Raw genomic sequence first — 27,809 nt, forward strand, 5'->3', positions numbered from 1 at the left:
CAATGGCGCGCCGGCTCCGCGCGCTCCCGGCCTGACTCGACCAATGGGCGCCGGGGGGGCGGGGCGGGGGCGGGGCCCGAGCCCGCGAACATGGCGAAGACCTACGACTACCTGTTCAAGCTGCTGCTGATCGGGGACTCGGGCGTGGGCAAGACCTGCGCGCTCTTCCGCTTCTCCGAGGACGCCTTCAACGCCACCTTCATCTCCACCATCGGTGAGCCCGCGCACAGGCACTCACGGGCCCGCGGGGCGCCGGCGGCGGGGGTTGGCTGCGGCCGCCGCGGCTCCAAGCCCGGGAGGGGCGGGTTCGCTGAGCCCGGGGGGACTCCGGGAGGGGTCTGTGAGGGGCTGCTCCGCCTGGTCCTGGAACCTCCGCCCGGCCCTGGAACCTCCACCTGGTCCCGCAGCCCCGACCCCGCAGCCCCCCACTGGTCCCCCTGTCTCGCAGCCCCGGGGTCCGGCGCGGGGGGAGCTCTGAGGACGTGAAACTGGAACAGCGAAATCGAAGGGCAGAGCGCTGGTTTGGTCTCCCGGCAGGAGCTGTGAGTGATTTCGTTGCTTCTCCTTTTCAGGTATTGACTTTAAAATTAGGACGATAGAACTCGATGGCAAGAGAATCAAACTGCAGATCTGGTGAGGCTCCTGTGCCGCGGGGGGTGTCGGGTCACCGGGGCTGTGCGTGGGGACGGCAGTGTGGTGTTTTTATTCCAGTTGTGCTGTTCAGTAGTTTACGGTATCTTAGAAGCTAAAACTAGTGCACCTAAAGACTGGTTCGAGTTAAATTCTTTAACTCTTCGGTGGTGTTATCTCGGGTCAGTGCTGGGGGTGGTGTGTGAGCCCCGTGTCCTGTCTGTTCCAGGGACACGGCCGGGCAGGAGCGATTCCGGACCATCACCACCGCCTACTACAGGGGAGCCATGGTAGGAGCAATCCCGGGATCTGGGCTGGGATTATCCCACCTGGGAGGGTCAGGGCAGCTGGGTCTGAGGTGGGACAGGCACAACTGACCTTCTGTGCCAGGCTGGACCCTGAACTGTGCTCCTGCTCCTGGCCATGCTGGGCTGATATGGGACTTTGCAGAGGGACCTTTCCCCGTGTTCCACTCTATAAATACACGTCCTGCACCCCTTATCTCGCTGCCATTAACTGTGAACCGTGTTAAAAATAGTCCTTGTTAAGTTGCTTGTCTCTGCTAGAGATGAGCCTTTAACTCTTGCTGGAACAATCTTTCTCCTTCTGACCTTCAGGGCATCATGTTAGTGTACGACATCACCAATGAAAAGTCTTTTGAAAACATTCGGAACTGGGTCAGGAATATTGAAGAGGTAATTTCCCTACTTGCTGACTGTTAAAGGTGCTGTTTCCTCCTCTAAAAGTCATCAAAGCTTAATTGCTTCAGAAGCGTTACCTTTCTTGTGCTGGAGGGTACTTGGCAAATAAATAGGATGGAAATCAGTAACATTTGATGTTCCATCCGTGGGATGGAAGTCGGTAACACACTGACTTGGCTGACAGTGATTTGTTGTGGGGGCTGTTGTGTGATTTGTTGCGTTGCCACTGTGCTCTTGAGGGCACCCAATGTGATGGTTTCCTGCCACGACAAGCGATCCAAGAGCTGCCGTGGTGCTGGGATGAGGGGTTGGGGGAGCCTGGAAACCTGCAGGAGGTGCTGAGCACCAGCATCTCCACGCTGGGTACTTGAGTGGTGCCTCCTGTGCCTGCCAGCGTTGATGTACAAAAGCCAAGCCCGGTGTCTGCTCTCTCTGTCCCAGCACGCGTCTCCAGACGTTGAAAAAATGATCCTGGGCAACAAATGTGACGCAAACGACAAAAGACAAGTTTCTAGAGAGCAAGGGGAGAAGGTGAGTGCTCTGTGGCTTTGATGGATCTCAGCTTAGGCTTTTCAAAGTCTAAAAACTGCTTTGATTATTGTCAGCGTGGCACCACCTGAGTGGAATGATTAAACGTTCTCCAAGCTGTCATGGCAATACATTTCCCCACTGGGATGAAAAGCTGAGCCTGTGTTAAGGATTCTTGTTGATTATCTGTCAGGTGCAAGGCAACGAGCTGGATTTTTCTAAGAAAAAGGATGTTAGAGCTTGACGTTGAGAAAATGTCTCTTTTTGGCTGAAAGCCACCGAGACCAGGTAGATGGGATGGTCTTTTCTGGTGCTACAAGGTGTCAATGCAAGAAGAAAAATAAAAGAGGAAGGAGCAGATTAAAACATGTGCAGGCTGTAAAAGAGCAGAGCAAAGCTGGTGGGAACAGAGGCCAGCAGCAGTGAGATTTAGTTCCTAATTGTTGCAAGTTGTTCTGTGTGAGTAAATCCCGGTGACTCGTGGCAGGAGGGGCAGAGCCTGTGCCCGGGGGGGTGTTTGGAGCTGCTCCTGCAATTGTTCAACTCATGTGAAATCTGCTTTTGTTCAGCTCGCTGCAAGCTTTGGGATTAAATTCATGGAGACCAGTGCAAAAGCAAATATAAACATAGAGAATGTAAGTACAGCCCCCTTCCCCTGATATTTGTTGTCTTATTTGTGCAGACAGACAGCGAGGACAGGAACCTGTCCACTGTTGGGTTGTTAAACACATTTCCCTGCCTTCCATTAAGGTGTTGTTTAACTAACATTATGCTAATTTATGTAAATGGAACTTGGTGCTTAGGACACCCCAGGGGTGTTACAGCAAAGGGCATCAGGGCAGCACAAGGGAAAACTCAGCTCATGTCTTTGTACTCAAGAACAGGATTGATAAAGGACGTTTTTCCCACTGCACAAACCCTGGGTGGGGCTTTTGGGCTCAAAAAGGAGGTTGTGGGTGTAGAGAAGGAGCATTAAAACCTGGAGCAGGGGGAGAAAACCTGAACATTTGATGTTCTTGAGGAGTTTGGTGTATGTAGAAACTCAGCTTATTGCTAAACAGTAAAGTATATTAGAGTTGGAGTGTATTTGTTATTTAATTTATTTGTTAGGGTATATTTTATTTCCCCTGTAACACTGAACTGTTTGACTTGTCACAGGCGTTTTTCACTCTTGCAAGAGATATCAAAGCAAAAATGGACAAGAAGTTGGTGAGTAACTTATTTTGTCCATGCTGGATTTAAATAGGAAAAAAAAAAACCAACCAGAAACCACACTGCAAGAACTTTTCACAGTGTATAAAAATTGTATCATGGTCTCTTTCATAAGGGATCACTGAAATGTTCTAGGAATGTGTTTTTAGTTCTGTCAAGCTGTGCTCTGACCTTGGCTTGTAAACAACTGTCTCTGCATTTCAGGAATTAGCTGAGGTTTTCTAAATAAAATGATTTATTTGTTTTATTAAAAGTCACGTGGCGGGTTAGAGCAGTTTAATGATACTTCTCACTCTTGCAGTCTGAAAATCATTTAAATCATAAAGGTAGAGGAGGCAGGGTAGAAGATTTAAACTGTTTCAGAATAGGTATAGAACTAATATTTTTGGATAATCTTTGCAAAAGCATCCTGAGCAATGACTGGGTTATCTTTTTACAACAAATAAATACATGTTGGTTTGTTCTTTATGAAATATGAAATGAAGCTGATGGGGGTTCCTTCTGCTGTCACTGAGCTTTCCACCCTCATGTGTTCAGACATAAACTGATTGACCTGGGATGTTTTGGGGTTTGCTGACCATTCATAAGTGTTTCAGCAAGAGCCAGACATGCCCTTTAATTTATTATCTTTTAATCTCAGCTGTCTTTGTGTTAATATAAAGAAGAAACATAGATGCAGTGTGAGCTATTAAAGCCAAAAGCTGCAGATGCAGTTCTAGAAATTTTTGTTATGCCTGGTTTAAGACTGAGAAATGAGTGAAGCCTCCTGTTGGTTTTAGGGAAGGTTTTTGGGTACGTCAGGCTCTGCTCAAGAGAATGACCAGGTGAAATACGGATGGGAGAAGCTGTGAAGTGTAAATGAGTAACTGAATATTCTTTGCCTCTTCAGGAAGGCAATAGCCCACAAGGCAGCAACCAGGGAGTCAAAATCACACCAGACCAGCAAAAGAAAAGCAGCTTTTTCCGATGTGTTCTTCTGTGAGGGACACGGCCTTAACCTGAGCTGGACTGTGCCTGTGCTGAGTGAGGTTTCCTCTGTCTGTGGACTTAGTGCTCCCAACAAACCTTGTCTGGTCACAACAAACTCTGTGACCATCTGAATAAGAAATGGTTTATTTTGGTAATTGTTTGACTCTTCAATTTTGGGGATGAAACAGGTTTATTTTTGTCAGATCGCCGCTGGGCGCGTGTGCTGCGTAGCAGAGGGGGAACAGATCTCACGTGACCCGGGGATGCAGCACCTTTGCTGACAGACTTCAACCTTTGTGTCCATAACTCTCATGTATCCAGTGGAGAAGGATGAAGTTATGATCAAAACAAGGCCCAGAAATGCCCATGTGAATAAAGTCCGGGTGTGTGTACATGGTACACGTGCATCTCCAGTCTGGAGCTGCACAGGGAACGGTGGCATCAGACCATCCCAGAAATGCCCCCAGGGGAGCAGTGCAGGTTGGGGCTTTCTCAGGGGGTAGGAGGGAGCTTTCTGCACCTCCACCTCTTTGCTACTGCAGAGAAGCTCCTTTGCCTGTCACTTACTCAGTTGTGTTACTCTTGACAATCCACAAGTACAATTGACGTTTAAAAAAACTTCTCCTCGAAGGAATCTCTATTTTTTTAAAAAGCCAAAGTGTGCTGTAAATATAATGGATCCTTACCATCAGGAATTTATCCACGTTAGACTTGACTGCTTAATTAAGTAGTCCAGATGTCTAGATGTGTTTGACAGGAGCTGCTGGCTGCAGCGAGTCCTGCAGGTGATCTGTCATCTGTTCTTGGAGAACCAGGTCAGGGTCAGGCAGGGACACTTACACCAAATTTGTCACCTTACAATGGGCAACTTTTCCACTCTCCAGCTGGGAGTGACCCCAGATCTGTCATGAAGTAGTAACTAGTTTTAAATGGCAACCAGGAACTGCTGCACTGCTCCCCGTGGTGTGTTCCCAGGCACACTTGCTCACATATGCACAGAAATGCTGCACATCCCCTTTCTGAACACAGACTCTTTCCGACTGACCTTGCCTTGCTGGGTGTCCCCCTGCAGATGTCAGGCAGCAACAACCTGTGGCACTGCAAACGACACCAGAGCTCCCAGAAACAGGCTGGGAGCTCATTCCCACGAACCCATCCGTGAAATGCAGCAGCCAAGTCCAGCCCCTGCCAGGTCTGGGGCTGCAGCTCTGATCTCAGTTCTTCTGGCTGAAGGAGCCAGTGAGAGCTTCTGCTTCTGAGTCTGCTGGGCCAGGTATTGCAGTGATGGTGGGTTGGATCCCAGCAAACTCCCAGCTGTGTCCTGCAGCTCACTGGGACTGTAACACGCTTCGTTTACATTGACAACTGCACTTAAGGGTAGAATTGAAGTTGATTTTAAGGTTGTTGAATTTACTCACCGGTTTTGTTTTCTTCCAAGTTTGTGGTGGTAATCTCTGGCCTCAGAGTAGCACTGGTAAGTGTTACTGTAGTTAAAGATCTATCATAATTACAGATCTGTTCATAATTAACATTATAAATCTGCAGCCTGCAACTGGGTTCAACAGGAGTACTGCCTGTTCCTCTGAAATGGAAAAAGGATATTTCACTGTGTACGTTACTGGTTTATAAAAATGCATTTTAGATTCTACCAACCTTTTTTTAATAGCACATTACAACAAGCTCTGTCATGATTAAAGCTTTCCTCTAACCAGAACCTTATGAGGGTTTGGTTTTTTTGTTTACTTGTGGCTTTTTAGCAGCAGGACTTGGTGATTGTGCACCGTAGTGGATTTACACACAGATGTATTTGTAGGATAAAATCACTGAAGCCTCACTGAAGAGGCTTCCAGACACTGTGGTTCAGAGTGTAGTTAACCCAGAGCTGTAGCTTGGACCAGCAGCATCTCTGTCTTGAGATAAGGGTGGTTTTAAAGACAGAGTTTGTGCTTCAAGAAATGATTGAGGCAGAACTGGGGAGGTGATGATAAGGCATGGTCTGAGTGCTGTTTTCCTACACAAAACCGATCAGTGTAATGATTTGCTTCTGGCTCAGCAGTAACTGTGGATTGTCTCACATCCATATTCTGCTTTATACAGCCAGATGTTGAGCCAGACTTATTTTTCAAGGTGACTGGGAAAATAAGTGGTTTATCTAACTTGACACCACAGGTCTGCCTGTGGACAGTATCAATAACTCATCTCGAGCTGGGGAAAGCAAACCATGTTCATTTACAAGTGGGTAAAACTTGAAGGATGGAATTGTGATTTTTCACTCATTTTCTAAATCTCAAGTTACTCTTTTGCATTCAGAACTCTTTCTTTGTGAATACCTTCTGTTTGAACTTATGCTGGTTGTTGCACATGTTTATGTACCTGATTGGAGCCTGATTTCCTTTGAAATGGTTGGTTTTACTCAATGAACAAGTACATTATTGCCTGATCTCAGGAAGTTTCATGCAGTTATTGTGACTACAGCCATCAATATCCTTCTGGGTATGCAGGCTCTACCCAGGCATTAAGTCTGTGTGAGCAATATGAAACCTAAAATGCAAATGTAAGAGAGGAAAAGGTTAAAGACACTGCACTGCACCTGTGCTTGGCTCTGTGTCACTAAATACAGGCATCAGATCTTGGAGAAGTACAATATCTAGTTGATGTTTCCATCACATCATTCAGTTACTGTGTTTATTAAGTATGAGTGTTATGGAAAACACAATTATCAGAGAGGTACTGGGGAAATACATACAGTAATGTATCTCAGATTTCTTTATCTAAGGAGGAAAAAATCTGAAATTGGGTACAAAATCTGTAAAACTGAGGAATTTAGTTGGATCTGCAAAACCAACTGTGCACACTACACATTCTCAGTGTCTGAATACCATTAAAATGTCAGGTAATGGATTAACAATTGGTTTGTAGAGAAACAAGCCCATTTTTGAGCACGTTCTCAAATTCCCTTACTTTAATGAGTATCATGGAATTCTGTGGTTGCCCTTATTTTCGAGGCTGGTTGCAATATTTGGGATGGTCCTCACCCTTTTGGGTGCAGAGCTGTCAGTGGGTCAATAACTGGTGGAACTGCTGCTCTAACACTGATTTAACACCTGTGTTGTGTGTGTCCTGTGCTGATGGGCACAGCTCATGTTCCCTGACATCAGAGCCTTATGCCAGCATCAGAATTCCAGCCTCAGATTTATAAATCCTATGGATTATTGTAAGTCTCTTTACTGCTGCTGAAAATTCTTTGGTCTCTCCTTTCCTGTGAGATGCTGATCATCTCCCTGATGGTTGCTGAGGGGTTGTTGTGGGGGTGTCTCTGGGCTCAAAACTGCCCTGATTTTGTGTTCTCTTGGACTTGTTTGTGCCAGGGGGGGAAGGAACAAACTGTGTGAGGATGGGCTCCTTTGTTCTACAAGTTACAGGGCTGAGGGAAGAATGATGACTTGTGTCTTCAGCTCTAGTTTAACTAAGGATCTGCTCAGTGGAATGTGAATGGGAGCTGCAGTCTGAGTGTTCCAGGCTGCCTCATTCCCTGGCCCATCTCTCACTGATCCTTGGAGTTTCTGTGGTTGATAAAGTTTTAGCAGCTGGAAGGAGCAGCTTTCCAGCCCTTCTGCAGGAACCGTGGGCTCTGCCTGGAGCGTGAGTTGGGGCTTAGGACTTCGTTCTGAAGGGAACTTAATGCATCCCAAAATCTGTAAAAAGAACTGTAAATTGTGTTTTTAGAGTGACCACTTTTGGCTGCCACCCTTCCCACGTTACAACTGCTTTCTTAAACACTTCTCATTGATTTTCATGTTTGTATTAAAACTGTTGTTTATTACAGGATGTCTGTTTTTACTCTGTTGTACAGGACCCTGAGCACTGCATAAATAAACTTCTTATGAAAAGAGAATTTTACAAACTTAGTTTGTCAGTTCTGTTTGTCATTTGTGCATATGGAGTCTGGTGTGGAAAACAGGGGATTTCTGAAATTAGAGAAGAGGGACAGAATTTGGGGAAGGGTTTCTTGTCCTCAAAGTATGCTGACTTTCTCACTGTAAATCCTGCACTCTGGAGAAGAGTTCTGCAAATTGATTCATTGGAGCATTTTTTAAGACTCTAAATGATCAGAGGAGTGGCTTACACAGTTTTGATTAATCACAGTGTTTTGGAAACTATTCTCAAGTGGGTTTTTTCCTGGTTAAGGCATTTTCTTGGGAATTTTTCGAAGCTATACAAGCTCCTTTACTACCTGGTGGTATCTGAACTTCAAAAGAACACTTCCCATCTCACTGTCCAGGCCAGGTTTGCTCTAACTGAGGGGGGAATAGACATTTTGTTAAATTCCAGGGAAATCTTGATGCAGAGCTTAATTAAATGATCCTTTAAGAGAGGTGAACAAGAACAGTTTTCTGACTGGTTCAGTTACAAGTTGTCCTCTTTGCCCCTCTCATTTTGTGCTCTTATGGTTGGTAATCTTGGGTGAAGTGATAGTTTTTTAAGGTTCCAGAGGTGCTTCCATCCATGTGTTTCACTGGCTTCAGATCCTAATGTGAAATGTGCTGTTAACAAGAGAAAGCCACGATCACTTATGTGTCACTATGCAAAGGATTAACTCAATTAATTCTAGGGCTGTACTATAATTGGAAACTTTATTTCATGAAGCACTTGCAAGGACTGGGTACATTAAACAAATGCAGGATTTGAGTGCTGCTTTGTGTGAGATGTGCATCAGAACCACTTTAACACCATGTCAGGCACTGAGTGAGCAAATCTCATGGACCTACCAGTGCAGCCTGAGTGCTGATATTAACTTTTTAAGTTACAAGGACTTTTTGTCATATAAAAAGTACATCTGGAGGTTCAAAAGCAAGTCAAGGAGCCTCCAGGCTTTTTTCAAGCATTTCTTTTCCCAGTCTTTGCAGCTCTACTAGAACCTGCCAGGGAAGAGTGGTTATCTCTGAAGGCTGAGGAGACATAAAATAGACACTTCAGAGGCTTTTGACAGAGAAACTAAGAGCAAGTTTGTGTCAGAAATGAAAAGCAAATATTACCTGAGGAAATCTGGGGCTCGTATGATCATGTGCTGAAAGTCTTCCAAGGACAGTTTGCCATCATTGTCCACATCAGCCTCGTAAATCACCTTCTCACAAACCAGGCTGACTTCTTCTGGGGTCAGCTCATTTCGGGTTAATTTGTTAACAGTTTTCTCTAGGTCTGATTTGCATATGTAATCATCGTTGTTAAAATCTGACAAAGGAGACAAAAATTAAATTTGAAGTGACAACATTTCAGCATTTTACGTGGTTGGCTGCCAAGACCCAACAGGGGGGTTTGGTTCCCAGGATGTGATGGATTTCTATCAGTAGAACTCAAATCAGAAGGGAAGTTACCTCTGTGTGCTTGTAAAAAAATCAGTTACAAAATAAAAGTCTAATCATTTTATCATATATAAGAGTAACAACTGTAAATAGTTTAGTGGCTAAACATAGTGTAGCCATAATTAAATCATTGCAGCAAGATTTTGTTTCTTTGATATATGGTTTGTCTTTAGCTGATCATAAAGAAAATAACTGAAAATAGTCCCTTAAAAAAAAATTAAATCTTTAAATTTGTCCTTGGAGAAAAAAGCCTGCACTGTTATTATTCCCTGCCTCCCCCTCCCAAATCCACCCTACAGATTTATGGGCAGCCAAATCCCTTGTGCTGCACTTTTCCAAGCAGCTCTTCAGACAGAAATATTTCTTAAATGTTTATCAGCTCTTGAAAACCGCAGATAATTTCAGGCTGTAAATTTCGTAGTAAATCCTGATCCCAAGTAAATAAGAGAGACAAAAGGATAAAGAAAACCAAAAGTTTTTAGTAGAGAGAGAACAAACACTGAGATGGAATTAAAAGAAATGCTAACTAGAAATCATTACAATGAAGATTTTGCATCCCTGCACGAAGCTGCAGGCTTTCCCCAACTTTTTATGCATGTCTCACTCACCATAAATTTTAAAAGCATAATAAGCTTTCAAGTCTCTGGGAGCCATTTCACTTAGCACTGAAAACATGTCCAGAAAGTTATCCAAAGTCATGTTGCCGTCCCCGTGCTCCGAGAACACCTCTGCAATCCGCTGCCGGAACGGGTTGTCCTGGGAGACAGAGGAGCAAGGGAAGGTCACCCCTACCAGCATTGATTTCAGTGCAGGTCAGGCAGCTGGAGCGAGATTGTTTTTGTTGAAACCTCTTTTTGGCCAGTTCTCCCCTTTCTGCCATTCTGTTCGTGTCAGAGGCAGACGCAGCTGCAGCCGCTTTAAACTTTGGGCGCTCTCGGGGGGGTTTCTGGGAATCACTAGAAGCTTCCAGAAAGGCTTCTGCCGTCAGTAACCCAAATTTATTTGTATGTCAGGCTCCCAGCAATTAGTCCTGGATGAATTATTAAAACAGGGCAGATTGAACTGCAGCGTGTCACTCGAGGCGTGTGCCTGGCTCGTACCTTGAGCTCTGGCATGCTGGCAATGAGCTCGTAGGGCAGTGTCACAGCTGGTTTGTCTGTGTAGTCGAGGGGAACGAGCTGAGGGGCCAGATCTCGGTACCTGTAAAACAGCCTGAGGCAGAAAGAAAGGCTTGTTTGGTGAATGAGTCCTTTGGACCTCTGAGAACAAGGTGTTTGCCTCTTCCACCTCACTTCTCACTCTTTTCCTCCATTACCAGATGGAGATCGGTCACTAAGTAACATATATGTTATATATATATTACATATCACAGAATATTCTGAGCTGGAAGGGGCCCACGAGGATCAGGGAGTCCATCTCTTTATATATAACAAGTATATCTATAACATATCACAGAATCATTATGTTGGTGGTGGAAGAACCAGTATTAAGAGCAACAGGGTGAAAAATACAAAGCTTCATTATAGAACAATGAGGTGAAAATGCTTACACAGCTCATGCAGCCAAACCCCTTCCCACCGTGTATCCAAACCCACACTTAACAGTGTCAGGTTTATTCTACAGAGGTGTTCAGGCACGTGGTGTCACTGGGATGTGTGTTCATGACAACAAGGCACAAGACCTTCAGCCTGAAGGTCCACCTGATTTGTTTCCAAACACACAAACGCTGGTGGCAAGGCAGAGAAACCAGAGCGTGAAAAATTCAAACATCAGAATAAAACCTAAAGTCATGGGCAGGGAGAGAGATCTGGGATCCACCCTGACAGGATTTTACCCATCCCAAGAATCTTCCTGTTTTTCCACAGAACTCGGGTTCAAGAGACAGAAAATGTGCATCAGGACTGGAATGTATTGACCACTTTTTCAGCGTGTCTTTGCTTCCTTCTTGTGCTAGAGAAAGGATCCCAGTCACAGCTGTTACCAACAAAACAATAGGAGAGAATTTTAAAAGGGATCCTTATCAATAATAAATGTCTTAATTCATGACATAGTTATGGTTCTGGCCTCTGTTTCTTGTGGGGAAAAAGGAGGCAGATACAGATTCCAGTTTTTACAGAACCATTCCTGTTTTATCCTGTCTAAAATCCACATGCAGATGTCAGGGTTCTGAAGTTCTGTACAAAACTGTCCCCTGTGCTCTGCCCTTCAGAGAAACTGCCAAAAAACCACGTGTGGTGGCATCTTGAGAGCAGAGAAATGGAACAATTCCCTTTCTGTTCACACACCCAAGGGTCAGGGAGGGCAGACAGAGCTTCAATATTGTGTATGTTACTGTCTGGGTGAGTATTTCTTACAAGAGGAGAAGCAGTTCAGCTTTTCAGTGAAGACTCTCAGTCCCACTCCTGATCTTGTCTTTATCAGAACCTTTGGCCAGGGATTAAATGGAGAGTTCAATGAGGCACATGAAGGGGGAAAATGCACTTTGAAGCAGCAGTGTAATTATTTATAAGCAGACATGAAGAAAACTTGACACAATCATTAAGGATTTATGAAAATCAGGCCAAGTATTCCAAAGGATAACAGTATATTTTGAAGTATCTGTCATAAAACAATGTGAAATGTGGATGTTGCTGGCAAAGTATCCACTAAATATAACTTGTTACATTTATTTCTGATAAATAAAGAGGGACTGGTACATAAATACAAAATTTAGAATTCTGTCTCAGTTTAGGACAGATAACACAGAGTTTGTACATAAAAAAAAAAACAAACTAAGATTGCCCAAAGGTATCACTTTAAAAACAATTTTAAAATAGATTTAGGCAAATTTAAAATATCTCACCCTACATGTAGCCTGCCTTTATAGCAATCTATGTCCTTTACCCACAAAATGCACACAGAATACTCACCTCAGGATTTCTTTCCTTGTGAAAAATGTGCAGTCCTGTGAAACAAGAAAAGATAGAACAAGTAATGAGTTTTTAGCATGCATCGGCCCAAACTTTTCCTGTACAGTGACTTAGATGAAGTTATATTGTAAAATATAACTAAGCACTAAAGCTCTCTTTTTGGCATATAATGAGAAGTATTTCACAACTGTTCTTGAGGTAAAAATGAAACTATATTACTAAAATCTGTGGTGTAATTCAGTACTTATTAATTTTTAAAAGAGATTGTTAAAAAAAAAAAAACCACCTTTACCATTATTCAGTGTTGTGTTCAAACAGCCATTTAGTTTGGTTTATACCTGATATGCATCCAGTTGCTCTTGAGTGAAAATGGTTTGCTTATTGCCCATTTCGAGCTGGGAATGTCGACTTTTTTCCCATCCTTCTTTCCTCAAAGGCACCTTTATAGGTCGTCTGGATATTCAGTTATTAAAAGCTGCAACAATGAGGTTCAGGTGCAGCAGAGGATCAGGTAACCAACTTCCACAGGCTGCAAAGTATCAGAACAGGAGCATTTCATCAAATCTTTAGTCTGGCTGCTTGAGGCTCTTATCCAGCAGCACTCACCTGTCTCCTGTGAGCACCACAAAGGCTCGGGTTACAGCATTTAGCAAAACAACTAATAGCTGCTCATTAGTGCCTTTGAGCAGCAGGTATTCGTGTATCCCGCTTTTTCATGCCTTCAGATACGGCAAATTAACTGAAAAGTGTTAGCAGTATTTTCCTTCTTTAAGAATTAACGCCGAATGCTGGTGATTTGGTAACCACTCCTTCTTTTCCTTCTCATTCTTCATAGAATAATTAAGGTTGGAAAAGCCCTCTAAGATCAGAGTCCAGCCACGAACCCAGCACTGCCAAGGTTACCACTAACCCACGTCCCCAAGTGCCACAGCCAAGTTTTATGGACACTTCCAGGGATGGTGACTCCACCAGTGCCCCGGGCAGCCTGTGCCAGTGTTTTCCCTTCGTGCACATTGTGTGCTGCTAATGGTAGTTTGTACTGGAGGTAGTATCCATAAAGTATTTATAAATTATTTCAGAGTTAGTCCCTTTCCAAGTACAGCCCCTCTATTATTAGGATTATTTAGTAATTTCCATAGAAATTACATAACCCCAGTGAATTTCTCCACATTCTCAAAGGATGGGTCTGCACCTGGGCAGAGTCTTTTTGACCTATAAGCATGATTTTAATATTATAACGAAGATAATTCAGCTCTAGGATACACAGACCTTAAGTCTTTTGCCAAGTTAGCCATGTATTCATAGACATACATCACTATCTTGATTTACTACATCCTTAAATCTTGTTAGTTCCCAGATGTCCTTGACTAGTGGATGCTCCTGCTGCCCGTTGCACTCATTAGGTCTCCTCCCTTGCTGATCAGGCTTAAAAGTACATAAAGAGCGTACACCAAAAAACATCCTGACTTTAAGAGAATCTTGACATATTCCACAGATTGCGACAGTCTCGCCCCGGTTCCCCTCACGGAGGGTCGGACGAGGCTCATTCTATCCCGGTTTCCCTCACTGAGAGGGCGGACAGGGCTGGTTCCCGGTTCTCCTCACGGAGGGAGCGCACGGGGCTCGTTCCCCGTTCCCGGTTCCCCTCACGGAGGGGCAGAAGAGGCTTATTCCCGGTTCCCCTCAGGGAGGGAGCTCACAGGGCTCGTTGCCCGTTGTCGGTTCCCTTCACGGAGGGAGCGCACGGGGCTCGTTCCCCGTTCCCCTCACGGAGGGAGCGCACGGGGCTCGTTGCCCCTTGTCGGTTCCCTTCACGGAGGGAGCGTACGGGGCTGGTTCCCCGTTCCCCTCGCGGAGGGGCAGAATGGGCTTATTCCCAGTTCCCCTCACGGCGGGAGCGCACGGGACTCGTTGCCCGTTCCCCGTACGGCGGGAACGCACGGGGCCCGTTCCCCGTTCCCCTCACGGAGGGAGCGCACGGGGCCCGTTCCCCGTACGGAGGGAGCGCACGGGGCTCGTTGCCCGTTCCCCTCATGAAAGGAGCGCACGGGGCTCGTTGCCCGTTGTCGGTTCCCCTCACGGAGGGAGCGCACGGGGCTCGTTGCCCGTTCCCCTCTCCCCGGCCGCGCCGTTGCGGCGGTGCCGGCAGAGGGCGCGGGCGCGGCCGTTCGGCCATGGCGGATTACGAGGCGGTGCAGCGCGGGCCGCTGAAGCTGAAGGGCAGCGGGGGGGCCCTGGGGGCCGGCAAACGGTGAGGGGGGACCGGGGGAGACCCGGGGGGGCAGGGGGGAACCGGGGGCGGTGAGGGGGGACCGGAGGAACAGAGGGACACCCACCCCCGGAGCCGGGCGCTGACCGGACTGTGCCCGCAGGAAGAAGAAGAAGGCGAAGGAAAAGGCCCAGATCCTGGAGCACATCGTGAGCAGCAAGAAGCAGGAGGAGGAGAAGAAGCGCGGGCTGGACAAGCGGACCCCGGCGCAGGTGGCCTACGAGAAGATGCAGGAGAAGCGGGTAAGGCTTTAAAAACCACCCCCATCACCCCTCGGGTGCGGCCGCTGAGGGGCCGCGAGTGCTCGGAGTAACCGGCCCCTCTGTGTCTCCCGCAGCAAATGGAGCGGATCCTGAAAAAAGCCTCGAAAACCCACAAGCAGAGAGTGGAGGTGAGCGAAATCACCCCGAGTCCCTCGGAGTGTGCTTATTATTGTTGGGCTGGAGGAACTATTTCCCCTCGTGAAGCACAGGCAGGGGGTCTTGTGGTTCGACTTGGTGATGTCAGCACCAAATGTTAAAACGTTTTCTTTCTCTTTTCCTCCCCCAGGACTTCAATAGGCACTTGGATACTCTGACTGAGCATTACGACATTCCCAAAGTCAGCTGGACTAAGTGACTGGGCTGCTTGTCACGGGCTCTGGAGCAGGAGTTGTGTTTTGTTTGTATCAAGCAAGGGTTGCCATGTAAATGTGTATGTTCTCCACATTGTCTAATATATCTTCTGAGCGTTTTATGACTTTGTACTGTCTTATTTTATAGCTTTGCTTGTTAAAGCCAAACGTCCAGCAAAGGCTCCTCTTGGCTGAGGAGCTCTGGTTTATGTGGGTGCAGAGGGCTGATTTTTTATTGTTTAAAATGAGATTAAGGCCAAAATTAATTGCTGCAAGCCAGCTGGAAAATGTTCCTTTATTTGTTCTCCTTTTTGGAAGCAAAGAGTCTGACAGTCTCATATTTAAGCTTCTTTTGTAAGTTATGGGAATTGTAAAATTCCTTTCTATCAAGTTCTTTCAGAGGTGACGTTGCAAAATGTGGAGTATGTAAAATTTTCTTAAGGAAGGATGTTCTTTCATGTTTGATCTTTGTATACTTTTAAACCTAATGAACAAGAGGGGAGATTTAATCCAGGGAAGAGAGAGCAGCCAACAAGTTCTCAGTGATGTCCAAGTTTTGACAGTTGGGGTGCTGGATTTGTGGAATACACCGAGCACCCAAGCTTGGCAACTTTGGAATATATAATCAGTGTCTCTCTTGAGTGTTGCACACGAGGTAACAAATATGATTTTGTGGACAACAGTATTTCTATTCAGACTTCTTTCAGAGGTGAGGGGTCTGCTGCAACTTGTAACTTTGATCTAACTTATTAAAGCGCTGGTTTCATCCTTTTTTTTTTCTTTTGGTGCTGATTTACATATAAAATCGGGGCGAATTTTGTGTGTGAAGTTCTGGAAGGGCCATGCCTGCCTTCACAATTCTCACCCCCTGTGAGGGACGACAGGTACCTCGACATTCAAAATCCTGTCGCTCCTCTTCAATTGGAATATTGGAATAATCGGAATATTGGGTTTAACCCGAACTTGGTCCCTCTGGTTGAGCCAGGGGAGCTCAGTGTGGGTCCCACCTCAGCCTGAACAGACCCTCGTTCCTCTCCGGGGTCTGTGCCACTGGACCATTCACTCCCAGCGGGGAAAAAAAAAGGGGGGAAACACCCTGGGACTATTTAACACGATTTCACTTCTCACGGTGTCCTTCCGCGGCCGCGGTGCTCCGCGTGTATCTCTGCGCGGAGCCGCGGCCGGTCCCGGGCCGTGACGTCACTTCCGTCGGAACCGCCGGGGGAAGCGGAAGCGGAAGGGAAGGGGAGCGGGCGGGACGCGGCCCGGGCGGGCTCGGGGCGATGTCGGCCAGCGCCGTGTATGTGCTGGACCTCAAGGGGAAGGTGAGGCCGGGCCGCGGGGGCTCTGCGGGGCCGGGAGGGAGCGGTGCCGTGCCCCCGGGACCCTCCGCTCTGAGGGCGCCGCGCGGTGCCCGAAGGGCTGCGGGGGCCGCGCTCCCCTCCCCGGCACCGCCGCGTTGCCACCCCCGGGTGTCCCCGAGGTGCCACCACCCCGGGACGGGGCGCTCGTGGCCTGTGTCCCCTCGCGATGCTGAGTGAGGCAGCGCGGCCCGCGGTTATTAATCTCTGCCTGAGAGAAGCTCCATGTTTACCCCTCTTCAAATCATTGTTGGGGCGCGAGCAGCGATAAGGAATAACCGTGGGAAGCGCTAATGGCGCGACTTCGCAGTGAAATATTGGGGTTTGCGTCCTAATCAGCAAAAGTATTTTGGCGGTGTGATTTGCGTGCAGAGAGACTCGAGGGAAGCAGAGTGACATTAGAGAGGCCTTGTGTGTTTTTCTTGCGTGATAACACCCTTATAAAAGAGAAAAAAAACCCAAGCGTTTGGGTGCTCTCTCCGTAGGTTCTGATCTGTCGAAATTACCGCGGAGATGTGGACATGTCAGAGGTGGAGCATTTTATGCCGATCCTTATGGAAAAGGAGGAGGAGGGGACGCTTTCCCCTATCCTAGCACACGGAGGAGTTCGTTTCATGTGGATTAAACACAACAACCTGTATCGTATCCTTTGAGCTGCTGAAAGGCCAAGGGCTGCTCTTATTTTCTTTACTGACAAAGTGCAAGTTGGAGAATGGCTGAAGTCACATAAGATGAAAAAAAATCTGGTTATCAAATAAAGTTGGTTAAATAAAATAGGTTATATTAAATAAAGTTGATGTATGCTTTACGTAATGTAATGTGCACCAGCAGTATAAGGTGTTTATATTAATTTTACTTTAATAAGCTCTTTACAAAAAGGTATTTCTGTTAATTTTACTCTAATAAATTATTTCCTGGAGGTGTATTTTCCTGTCTCCTTAGATCAGAGGTGCTGTTAAATAATTAACTCTTAGTTTTTCTGGCCAACTCTAATTGCCTAAAGGCTTTTTGAAATGCTCTTAATAAACCTTTTTTTCTCTTTTTTTTTTTTTGAATGCACTTTTCCTGAACATCCTTTATCAGTTGTTGCAACATCTAAGAAGAATGCATGTGTATCACTGGTGTTTTCATTTTTATATAAAGTAGTTCAGGTGAGTATGAAATCTTGGAAGTAACCTCTGCTTTCAGTTCAGTCTAAATCTGACCTCAGATAGAAGTGCAAAGAGCCTTTGCATTTTTAAAGAACTCTGACAACAGCATTTTTGCTTTATATTTGATTATTTTGTAGAACTATCTCCCTAACCACTTAAAAAGGCACTGATATTTTGTAGCTGAGTAGGCAAAGGATGGGGCACAGTGCTGTAAGTAGTTGCACAAGACCTGAGCACCCAGAGGAGAATTGTGAATTGGTGCATGAGTAGTGGTGCATCACAGTAGAGCCTGTGTTCGGTTCATCTCTAACCTGGTGTGAAAAATATTTTCTCCAGAGTAAATATTTTTCATCACAGAGTTCCTCCTGGGATTGTTTCTCTCTTGAGTTTTAATTGAGGTGGGTTTCCTGATGCTGTTTGTGGAGTTTGGGGTTTGGTTTGGAGCTTTCTAAAATGATTATTTTGGGTGCAGGAATACATTCTGTGTGTGCTCTGCTCACTCAGTTCATGTTCTTCTTCTCCCCCTCCCTCCTGTCGTTTTGTTTCAGGTTTTTTCTGAATATTTCAAGGAGCTGGAAGAGGAGAGCATTAGGGATAATTTTGTTATTATTTATGAGTTGTTAGATGAGCTTATGGATTTTGGGTATCCACAAACCACTGATAGTAAAATTTTACAAGAGTAAGTACCATTCTGCATCACAATGACAAAGCCCTCGGAGAGTTCTGAGCATTCTTCTGTGGGCAAACAAATGTTTGGCTTGTTCTAAGTATCAAAAAAGATTAATTTTCATTTTTTTCATGCCATTCCTGTGGCTGGTGAAGGTACATCACTCAGGAAGGTCACAAACTTGAAACTGGAGCCCCGCGCCCGCCTGCCACTGTTACCAACGCTGTCTCATGGAGATCAGAAGGCATAAAATACAGGAAAAACGAGGTGTTCCTGGATGTCATAGAGTCTGTTAACCTTTTGGTGGGTACCTTGAACTTGAACTCTTAGTGAGAATTGTAGTGGGAGGTTTTATAAAGGGCTTTTTGTGTGAAAGCCTGCAGTAAAAGGTCAGACTGACTGTGGCTGGTGTGCTGTGCCACTCAAAGCAACATCAGTCATTAAGTAGTCTCAGGGACATCCAGTACAAATAATCCTTTAATTGTTTGTATTGATGATTTTTGGATATGTCTTTTCCTTCTGTGTGTCATCACCTCCCTGATGTAATTCTGCTGTGCTGGATTAATTCCTCAGGAGAAACACATCCAAGAAAACCCCGGGGCGTGGGGATGGGGTGAGAAACACATCCAAGAAAACCCAGGGCGTGGGGATGGGCTGGGAGTGTTGCTTGATGTCCCAACATGTCACATCAGAGCAGTCTTACCTTCCTCCTCCTCTTTGTTCAGGTCAGTGCCAACGGGAACGTGTTACGGAGCGAGATCGTCGGGTCCATCAAAATGCGGGTGTTCCTGTCGGGAATGCCGGAGCTGCGCCTGGGCCTCAACGACAAAGTCCTCTTTGACAACACAGGCCGTGAGTGTCCTGGGGCTGGTGTGAGAATCATGAGAGGTGGGATCTGGAGCCTGAAGCCTGGGGATAGCAAGGAAGTCACAGAATCGTTAAGGTTGGAAAGCCCTCTGGAATTAAGTCCAACCATTAACCAACGCCGCCGGTAAACCGCGTCCCCAAGTGCTGCATCCACATGGCTTTTAAATCCCTCCAGGGATGGTGATTCCAGCCCCTTTCAATGCCTGACCAGCCTTCCAATGAAGAAATTCTTCCTGATGTCCAGCCTGAACCTCCCCTGGCACAATTTGAGGCTGTTTCCTCTCATCCTGTCCCTTGTTCCCTGGGAGCACAGCCTGACTTCTCCCGGCTCCCCCCTCCTGTCAGGGAGTTGCAGAGCCAGAAGGTCCCCCCTGAGCCTCTTTTTCTCCAGGCTGAGCCCCCCCAGCTCCTTCAGCTGCTCCTGGTGCTCCAACCCCTTCCCCAGCCCCATTCCCTTCTCTGGACATGCTCCAGCCTCTCAAAGTCATTCTTGTCATGAGGGGCCCAGAACTGGACACGGGATTCGAGGTGTCTCAACAGTGCCCAGCACAGAGGGACAATCCCTTCCCTCTTCCTAGAAAGTGTTGGCTAGAAGGGAGGACTGTCAGCAGGCAGCCTGTGCAGCATTTTGACCTGTGGTGTTTTCTGCCAGGTGGGAAAAGTAAATCAGTAGAACTGGAAGATGTGAAGTTCCACCAGTGCGTTCGTCTCTCCCGCTTTGAGAACGACAGGACCATCTCCTTCATCCCCCCTGACGGGGAGTTTGAGCTCATGTCCTATCGTCTGAACACCCACGTGAGTCTGGATGTTTGCTTTTTTAACTGAGGGTGCTTTAAATTGTAGCCACAGTGGCTTTCCTTTAATTTTGTTTTATTTTTTTTTCAAATCTTGGGCAGTACAAGAGCTTTTAAGTCACCTGTTAATAGTTTGCTCTTTTTGGAGGAAGAAGGAGTTAAGAAATAAGTCTCTACTATTCAGTAGTTTTAAATACTCTTGACTTTTTTATGTTTTCTAAATACTCTGTTTTTTTCATCTAACTACATAATGAAATGTCAGTGCAACCATTCATTGTGCTTTACAACAGAATTTATCACTTAGTTTTATCAGTGTACCAGTCCCAGTGATGAGGATGCCTTTCCTTTCAGAAAAGGAAAAACTCAATCTACAAAGGGTCTATAATATGCTATAAACTTCGAGTTATTTTTTATTTTAAGGGCAATGCTTTGAATTAGTTATTTTTAAGTCTTAGAGGGGTTTTTAGAGCTTCATACTGGGGACTGAGCTGCTGTAGTTCAGTCCATGGTATGTTAAACTATCAAGTATTTTCCTATGCAAGTGTTTGTTATTAGGGATTATTGTGAGCCACACATTTTTAAGCTTATAATTCTTGTAGCATTTGCTCATTGGTGTATCAATACTCGCTCGTTTGTACAATCATTTCTTTTCAATTAAACCACGGCTTTTTGTCATTTTGGACACCACAGGCTCTGTTTTCTGTGGGGGTTCACATGTTGAGTGTAGCTTTATGGGGGAGCAACATTTTAGTGACTGTTTCAGGTGAAACCCAGAGCTGTGAAGTGGGTTTTTTTTTCCCCATCAGGTAAAACCCCTGATCTGGATCGAGTCTGTGATTGAGAAACATTCCCACAGCCGCATCGAGTACATGATCAAGGTCAGACATCCTTCAATAATATGCCCAATTTCAGTCTTCTTTCATTTATTTTCAAAGCTTGACCAGCAATATGTGCATTTTTGTACAAGTATTAAGTATTTCTGTGGGACTTGGATCTCTTTGACCACTTAATTTTAACTTACAGCCTGTGTCGTGGTTCTCAGGATGCAGGTTGGGGTGGAGGGGATCTCTGTTGTCTCACAGCTGAACCCACCAGCATCATGGAAATACTCAGAGCCTGCTTTTTTGATTATATTTTTTCCTTCATTAGGCAAAAAGTCAATTTAAACGTAGATCAACTGCCAACAACGTGGAGATTCACATCCCAGTTCCAAACGACGCCGACTCGCCAAAGTTTAAAACCACTGTTGGAAGTGTCAAATGGGTTCCAGAGAACAGTGAGATTGTCTGGTCCATTAAATCTTTTCCAGTAAGTGTTCTTTTTACTCTTATCACCCAGCAGTGTAATAATTACTTCCCATCAGTATTTCATTGATGTTCAGACCCTGCCTAAAGCAAATTCTGACAGTGTCAGTAGTGGCCTCTTCCTCTTTCTCCATGGATGAAGGGTTGGAATTTGGTGTAATACATGTTGTTTATATTTGTTTCACTGGGATATTTTTTCAGAACCAGATTAGAGAGCAGATTTTTTAGTGATGCCTGTGGATGGTGTAATCTTTGGCCTGGCTTTAGCAGCAGCTGTTTGAGTTTTGTCAGGCTCTGCTTCTTCTTGGGTGGTTCCACAAGCATGAGCTCTATCCACTGCTGGTGATGTGAGAGTGCAGCTGTGTGTCACCATTTAATCTGAATTCTTGAGTATGAGGCTGGAAGAAAAGGAATTGTGCCTCAGGCTGGCTCTGCATCTTTAAAAACAAAAAGCATTTTTAAAATAAAAACACATGTCACTCTGAAGCCCTGGAGAAGAGCTGGAATGAATAGTGGAGTTCAGCAGTTTGACATTAATAAAACCACTTGTATCATTGCAAGTTCTTTTTCAATTTATTTTGTTTCAAGAAAAAAAAAATCTTTCCCTTTTGGGCAGGGTGGAAAAGAATACCTGATGAGAGCTCACTTTGGACTTCCAAGTGTTGAAGCTGAAGACAAGGAAGGAAAACCTCCCATTAGTGTCAAGTTTGAGATTCCCTATTTCACCACTTCAGGAATCCAGGTTAGTAGTTGAAAATGGAAATACTGATAAATTCACGTGCTGGGTTCTAACACACAAGCTGTTTGTCATCTTCTGGATGTGACTCCTCTTCAAGTTTTATCCATAAAACACATTTTTGACTGAAAAAGGGTGGTTGTTTTGTTCCTCTTTTTGCTAAATGCTGTTTTGAACCAACATGGGGGAGTTTATGTCTTACAGATCTTTCTTTCCAGGTTCGTTACTTAAAGATAATTGAGAAAAGTGGCTACCAGGCCCTGCCCTGGGTCAGGTACATCACCCAGAATGGAGGTAAGAGAAGGGAGTATTTTATTTCTCCAGAATACACCTACAAACTGAAACTCATATTCTTGGGTATGAAACTACCTGCACACAGTAGATGAAGATATGCTGCTTTTTCTAGACCCCTTTTTTGGTGTCTTAATGAAAGACTGAAAGACCCAATAGGATATAAAACAGTAATGCTGTTCATTGGTGAGGTAAATTTGAAAACACACACATTCACAATATGCTCACACACACATTCTGCCAGCTTTCAAATGTATCAGACACTGGCTAATAAAATATACTAGATTTTTAGAAAGTAAAAGTGGTGGGGTTTGGTTTGGTTCTTTTATTGGTTGCTAATTTTTTTGTTGTTTTGGTTTGTGGTTTTTTGGTGAGTGGGTTGGGTTTTTTTTTTTTTGTTTGTTTTGTTGTTGTTTTTCTAATTGGTTTTTTTTCTGGCATTTAAACATGACTGCCCACAATTACCTTTTAACCCTTCAAAGCTCATTCTCATGGCCATTCTAAACAAAGATCTGGGTTTATTTTATAGAGTAATTGAGTCCCAGAATGGTTTGGGTTGGAAGGGAACTTAAAGCCCATCCAGTGCCACCCCCTGCCATGGGCAGGGACACCTCCCACTAGCCCAGGTTGCTCCAACCTGGCCTTGGACAATTCCAGGGATCCAGGGGCAGCCACAGCTGCTCTGGGCAACCTGTGCCAGGGCCTCCCCACCCTCCCAGGTTGGAATTCCTTCCCTCAGATCTAATCCAAACCTGCCCCTCTTCACCTTAAGGCCATTCCCCCTCTCAGTGCTTTATTGATATTTCTATTTCCTTGTATTAAGAAACATTAATATATATTAATATACCAGTGCATTTTATCCCAATTTGCTGCTCTGCTTTCCTGCTTTTAATGAGACAAATGACAAAAAGTGAGGTTTTGTTGGTTTTTTTTTTCCCTTCACAGACTACCAGCTCCGAACACAATAAAACACCACACAGGCACCACAGACAACAAAACTTCAGGCCTAGAATCCCTTTGCAGAAGCTTCTGTGGTCCTGAGGGCTGTGAATGTTGTTGCCAAGGGTCTCATTTCTGCAATCTTGGATTGGCAGGAGAAAAAGATTGGAAATTTATTGTTTTCAATAATGTGTTTGAGCTTTTGAACCATTAGTATTGATTGTGTGAGTATTTATTTCGTTCTTAGGACATGCTGATCTTGCTGCTAAATGCTAATTAACTTTAGGAGTAGCAGTTACCTTGAGGAGCCAGGAATCCAGAAAGAACCTTGAGAATGTCTTGTCGATGCCTTGTCCATTACAGTCACAGAGTATTTGTATTTTAGGATCTCTAAAGACATTGGCAGAGTTGTGCTACAAATTAGGGAGGTGATTGTGCAATTAAATGACTGCTGAACACTTAGTTGTATTTAGCCCAAGGTATTTATTTTTTTCTGGGCATTTGGGTGCCTTAACTCATTCAAAGCTCTGTTAACTTATAAAAAAAAAAAATTACAGAATATGAGTTGAAATTATCTGAAGTAAAAAAAAATACTGTTTGCTGGTTTTGCATGGTTTCAAAGGAATTAATCTGAGGGAACAGCTTCAAGTGAAGGGTTTGGAAACAAAAATAGGGGTTTGTGAAAGTCTGAGTTCACTGAGAACAGGAGGAAATGTCTGTGGGAAGGTCTCTGTGGAAGCAGGGGGATTGCTGGCTCCAGTCAGGGAAATGCAGATGGAAAAGTTCCCACCCTGGGACACCCCCAGGGCCTGGAAACCCTCTGCCAACTGACCAGTATTTGCTCTTTTTATTTCTGTTCATTAACACAAGTTCCAAACTGTGATGTGTAGGCATAAAGCCTGGGACTAAGTGTTAAAAGACCAAAACGATTTTAGAGGTGATGAATTTTGGAGGGAAGATTGGGAGTTTATTATTATTTTTCCAGATAATAGTAATATACTCCAACCTCTTCCTGCAAATTGTTGTTTATGAAGAGGCTAATAAAAACACAGTTGCCATCTTTCTTCCAGCTTGCCTTTGTGTCAATTTAGGGCAAATACTTCCCCTTTTTGCTATAGTTTGCTAGAATTGTTAAACTTTATTTGCCCTAAGGGGAAATGCTTTTTTTCTCAGTCTTTTCTGTTTGTAAACAGCTGTTACTGTAACTTCCCAGCAGAACGAATAACAGTTCACAATGTTGTTCTTACAGGTATTATTATTTTTTTTTACATGCCAGTTCATTTATTTTTTCAGAGAAGCTACAATTGGCATGGCTGTACATAGTTATGTGGATTTATTTTTTTTTTCCAGGAGAATTGTGACGGTTATCAGTATTTTCTTTACACAATTTTTAGGATGTTCCGGTTTGAATTTAATGCTCCTGACAGATGCTAAACTTAAACCACCAAAAGCTAAATGTCTTTGTCTGCAGATGTGCTGTGATAACACTCAGTGCAAAGTTCTCCACTGGGGGGGAGAGTCCAGGAGTGTCCACAAAGAGTGAGAAAGTATTTCAGTCACTGTCCTCACTGAACCCTTGTAGGCTGTAAATAGATATATCTGTGCATACAATTAGCAAAAATGAGCTAAATTCCCCTGAGCTGCAGCTGCTGGGACATCACAGAACATCTGCCTCAGGAAATCTGATATCTGATGGTGCCTGACAACAACCAGACACCTGATTTTAGGGTGTGGGCAGGTGTATTCTGGAGTAAGGTTACTGTATTCGTCACCCAACAAGCTTGATGTTGAAACCAAATCATCTTCAAGCTTTTGGTTCCACTACTCATTTTCAGTTGAACAGTTAAGCTTATGGCTGAACTTTAAACACTTTTGTATTAAAACTGTAACTGGTTGACAAATCACTTTCTGCTGACTTTATCCTTCAAAGTGTTTGCTTTAATTATGCCTGTAAAATGTGACTCTTCAGAGCTTTGTTTTCCTCTTGAAGGTTGGATCTTGTGGACCAGAACCATGTTTGCTCATATTTTGTTGCAATTTGACTCTGTTTTGATGGTGGGGCATCAGCTGTACTTGTCCAGAAAGTAATAAAGGGCAGAAAGGCCTCTTTGAATCACTTGGTTGGCTCTTTTTTTTCTGTTTGATCTACACTAGTGCAGCCTCTAATCTTAAGAGTACCCCCAATTATTCTAATGTGGGACCTGGATGAGTAGAACAGGACTTTATAAAAGCTGAAAGTATTGATATTCCTGATTTGTTCACCAAATACTGACAAAATCTTTGCTTTTCTGCTATTCTCTGCAAAGTTCACCTAGGTACCACAAAATTGGTGATCAGAAGGCAAAATAACCCCCCTCATCATTGTCAAAGTGTGGGTCCCTGTGTCCCCAGAAAGGCAGAAACAAGGAGATGGGCTGTGACTCCTGCACTTGCTCTCATTCAAGGAGCAGGGCCAGGTTTGGATTAGATGTTGGGAAGAAATTCCTCCCTGTGAGGGTGGGGAGGCCCTGGCACAGGTTTCCCAGAGAAGCTGTGGCTTCCCCTGGATCCCTGGAATTGTCCAAGGCCAGGTTGGAGCAACCTGGGCTAGTGGGAGGTGTCCCTGCTCATGGCAGGGGTGGAACTGGATGGGCTTTAAGATCCTTTCAACCCAAACCATTCTATGATTCTAGGAGTAACTTTTTTTCCCCCCAAAGTTCTGTCCTTGCAGCAACTGCTGAATCTTTTTCTCAGTGGCCTGACGTGGAAAAATGTAAATGTGCTGGTTTGTCACCGTGTTACAGGTGAATGCTGATATAAAAGACTTTTAAAGACAACTTGCATAATTCAGAGTATCTCCTGTGTGTTTCCAGCTTGCTTTGGTTACCCAGAGCGCTGACTCAGCATCTTTGGGAGCAGAAAACATTCCTCTCTCCCTCCCCGGGGCAGACCTGTCATCTCATTACGCAGGATTTAATTACTCATTGATTAGATAATTGTCCCTCCAGGTGCGTCAGCGCCGCTCCCCGGCGGAGTAGCCGGAGTAGCTTCACTTGCCGTAGTAGTGCGGGTGTGTAGCTGCTCCCCGGGCTTGCTTAGAATGAGAGGTGGCCCCAAAGCACCGCCGTGGTGCCCCTGCCCGGGCTGCCAGTAGATGGCATTCCCAGCACGCTGCTTCCCAGCGAGGAGCGGGACGAGCCTCACGGACGGTATGTACCCAACGCGCCTCGATTTGGAAGGCACGGCTATTTTAGTCACCCCTGAGTGCATTAAAAACCACCCAAAACCTGTAATTAATTTTTTTTTTTTAATTTTTTTTTTTTAGCTTCATGCAGTGTGATTTTTTTGGAGTTGAGTAACTTTTCTCTATTTTGACAGTTTTTAACACTCTTATTTCTTTTTCTCTCCTGTGGCTGATATTGGTCATCCTGTGGAGTGGAGCACTGAGGGAAGAGCTGAGCCACTGCAGCACCACAGGAGCAGCTTCTCGGGCTTGGGTGTCAGTGTTGCACATCACTGGGTCACAAATTCAGGCTCAGCTGGTGGTCTGAAAGCTCCTGTGTGATATCATATAAAAGAAAGAGGAACTTTTCCCCACACACACTTAATTCCCTCCAGAGAAAACTGGTTTTGTCTCAGTAGAACCTGCCTCCCAATCACATTAAATGGGTGCATTACAACATCTCTGGTCCAGCTGGGAGAGTCTCTCATTGGGTGTTTTTTTAGCATCTTCCTCCTCTTCCTTCTTGCCATCCTTGTACACCTGAACACTGTTTGCAGTGCTTACATGTGCCTCCCAACTCTAATCTGAGCTGGTTTTGTCCACAAAACATTCTTACACATAAAGAGAGCTCCACAACCCTTCATCCCGAGCGGGTTTGCCTCAGGCTGGGAGATTGCACCTGTTTATTTCTGACCTTATTCTGTGAAAATAAAAAGGGCTAAACCTTGGCACCTCTGGCCTTATCTTGTGCCAAATGCAGTGTGTTGCAATGCCTTCGGTGCTTTTTTTTTTTTTTTTTTCTCCTCTGTGGTTGACACCCGCTGCTGTTTGTAATTTCAGCAGCCAGGGCAGGGGGAGGGTCGATGGCCTTGCAGAAAACGGTGCGAGAGGGCAAAGTTAAGGTGAATAATCTTAATTGCCGTGGTCATTAATTATGCAACCATGTTATTTGTGCTGCGGGGGAGAAGTCGAAACGGAAACATCTTCAACCTTCTTTTCCCTGGAATTTCGTGCAATTCAGAGCGTTCTCTGAGTAATGCCCTCCCTACTCACAGTTAAAACTCGTTTCTCCTGTAGCTGCAGCGTTGCCTTGACTCAGCGTTTGTGAAAGCACAGTTGCTCACAGCTCACTGCAGGCACAGGCAGGAGGTTCCCTTTCGTAGCTGTTGCACTTTGTCTTTAGTGAATTAGGGAGAGACTTTGGGATCCCCCGGCACAGCAAGGACATGGACCTGTTGGAGCAAATCCAGAGGGGCCACGAACGTGATCAGAGGGATGGAGCAGCTCTGCTGTGAGGAAAGGC

At 45.0% G+C, this 27,809-nt stretch overlaps 4 protein-coding genes and 1 long non-coding RNA gene across 13 annotated transcripts; 3 read left to right on the top strand and 2 right to left on the bottom strand.

Annotated features, from left to right (window-relative positions):
- Positions 1-69: 69 nt before the first annotated feature.
- Positions 70-7,935, top strand: RAB8A (RAB8A, member RAS oncogene family). The gene is made up of 8 exons (XM_032711913.1): positions 70-214; positions 573-633; positions 860-920; positions 1,248-1,325; positions 1,773-1,862; positions 2,429-2,494; positions 3,018-3,068; positions 3,961-7,935. Exons 1-8 carry the CDS (start codon positions 91-93, stop codon positions 4,051-4,053), a joined length of 624 nt encoding a protein of 207 aa, XP_032567804.1. The 5' UTR covers positions 70-90; the 3' UTR covers positions 4,054-7,935.
- On the bottom strand, positions 6,553-14,882 carry CIB3 (calcium and integrin binding family member 3). 8 transcript variants are annotated; one of them, XM_032711920.1, is made up of 8 exons: positions 13,582-14,490; positions 12,651-12,841; positions 12,313-12,347; positions 11,238-11,377; positions 10,504-10,615; positions 10,012-10,159; positions 9,077-9,272; positions 6,553-8,584 (listed from the first exon to the last, which is right to left on the bottom strand). In XM_032711920.1, exons 4-8 carry the CDS (start codon positions 11,297-11,299, stop codon positions 8,563-8,565), a joined length of 540 nt encoding a protein of 179 aa, XP_032567811.1. In that variant the 5' UTR covers positions 11,300-11,377; positions 12,313-12,347; positions 12,651-12,841; positions 13,582-14,490; the 3' UTR covers positions 6,553-8,562. The 8 variants fall into 8 exon arrangements, with proteins under 8 accessions (XP_032567811.1, XP_032567809.1, XP_032567807.1 ...); XM_032711918.1 differs by lacking the exons at positions 11,238-11,377; positions 13,582-14,490 and adding an exon at positions 14,649-14,669; XM_032711916.1 differs by lacking the exon at positions 11,238-11,377 and having other exon boundaries at positions 12,651-12,787.
- Positions 14,162-15,316, top strand: FAM32A (family with sequence similarity 32 member A). 2 transcript variants are annotated; one of them, XM_032711922.1, is made up of 5 exons: positions 14,162-14,283; positions 14,353-14,563; positions 14,685-14,823; positions 14,919-14,972; positions 15,131-15,316. In XM_032711922.1, the coding sequence occupies exons 1-5, from the start codon at positions 14,177-14,179 to the stop codon at positions 15,139-15,141; spliced, it is 522 nt and encodes a 173-aa protein (XP_032567813.1). In that variant the 5' UTR covers positions 14,162-14,176; the 3' UTR covers positions 15,142-15,316. The 2 variants fall into 2 exon arrangements, with proteins under 2 accessions (XP_032567813.1, XP_032567814.1); XM_032711923.1 differs by lacking the exon at positions 14,162-14,283 and having other exon boundaries at positions 14,428-14,563.
- Positions 15,317-16,410: 1,094 nt separating this feature from the next.
- AP1M1 (adaptor related protein complex 1 subunit mu 1) lies at positions 16,411-25,420 on the top strand. The gene is made up of 12 exons (XM_032711900.1): positions 16,411-16,519; positions 17,041-17,197; positions 17,639-17,706; positions 18,255-18,385; positions 18,529-18,676; positions 19,099-19,225; positions 19,893-20,035; positions 20,841-20,912; positions 21,184-21,342; positions 21,955-22,080; positions 22,293-22,368; positions 23,311-25,420. Exons 1-12 carry the CDS (start codon positions 16,478-16,480, stop codon positions 23,331-23,333), a joined length of 1,272 nt encoding a protein of 423 aa, XP_032567791.1. The 5' UTR covers positions 16,411-16,477; the 3' UTR covers positions 23,334-25,420.
- A 1,178-nt stretch (positions 25,421-26,598) lies between these two features.
- On the bottom strand, positions 26,599-27,451 carry LOC116799092. Its single transcript, XR_004360990.1, has 2 exons — positions 26,962-27,451; positions 26,599-26,840 (listed from the first exon to the last, which is right to left on the bottom strand). It is a non-coding gene; the product is annotated as an uncharacterized LOC116799092 (long non-coding RNA).
- Between the last annotated feature and the right edge of the window lie 358 nt (positions 27,452-27,809).

This window comes from Chiroxiphia lanceolata, chromosome 27, assembly GCF_009829145.1.
Source record: "Chiroxiphia lanceolata isolate bChiLan1 chromosome 27, bChiLan1.pri, whole genome shotgun sequence".
Classification (NCBI taxonomy): Eukaryota; Metazoa; Chordata; class Aves; order Passeriformes; family Pipridae; genus Chiroxiphia; species Chiroxiphia lanceolata.

What these genes read in the sequence shown, in the direction of transcription:
- RAB8A (XM_032711913.1), top strand. Translation starts at nt 91, where the DNA reads ATGGCGAAGACCTACGACTACCTGTTCAAGCTGCTGCTGATCGGGGAC. An exon ending in GGGTCAGGAATATTGAAGAG is followed by an intron (nt 1,326 to 1,772) that starts GTAATTTCCCTA and finishes TCTCTGTCCCAG; the next exon opens with CACGCGTCTCCAGACGTTGA. An exon ending in CAAAAATGGACAAGAAGTTG is followed by an intron (nt 3,069 to 3,960) that starts GTGAGTAACTTA and finishes TTGCCTCTTCAG; the next exon opens with GAAGGCAATAGCCCACAAGG.
- FAM32A (XM_032711922.1), top strand. Translation starts at nt 14,177, where the DNA reads ATGGGCTTATTCCCAGTTCCCCTCACGGCGGGAGCGCACGGGACTCGT. An exon ending in GCCCTGGGGGCCGGCAAACG is followed by an intron (nt 14,564 to 14,684) that starts GTGAGGGGGGAC and finishes CTGTGCCCGCAG; the next exon opens with GAAGAAGAAGAAGGCGAAGG. An exon ending in AGAAGATGCAGGAGAAGCGG is followed by an intron (nt 14,824 to 14,918) that starts GTAAGGCTTTAA and finishes TGTCTCCCGCAG; the next exon opens with CAAATGGAGCGGATCCTGAA.
- CIB3 (XM_032711914.1), bottom strand. Translation starts at nt 14,729, where the DNA reads ATGTGCTCCAGGATCTGGGCCTTTTCCTTCGCCTTCTTCTTCTTCCTG. An exon ending in ACAAGGAAAGAAATCCTGAG is followed by an intron (nt 10,616 to 12,312) that starts GTGAGTATTCTG and finishes TTTCTGCCTCAG; the next exon opens with GCTGTTTTACAGGTACCGAG. An exon ending in TTATGCTTTTAAAATTTATG is followed by an intron (nt 9,273 to 10,011) that starts GTGAGTGAGACA and finishes CTCCTTTGTCAG; the next exon opens with ATTTTAACAACGATGATTAC.
- AP1M1 (XM_032711900.1), top strand. Translation starts at nt 16,478, where the DNA reads ATGTCGGCCAGCGCCGTGTATGTGCTGGACCTCAAGGGGAAG. An exon ending in TAAACACAACAACCTGTATC is followed by an intron (nt 17,198 to 17,638) that starts GTATCCTTTGAG and finishes ATCCTTTATCAG; the next exon opens with TTGTTGCAACATCTAAGAAG. An exon ending in GGTCCATTAAATCTTTTCCA is followed by an intron (nt 21,343 to 21,954) that starts GTAAGTGTTCTT and finishes CCTTTTGGGCAG; the next exon opens with GGTGGAAAAGAATACCTGAT.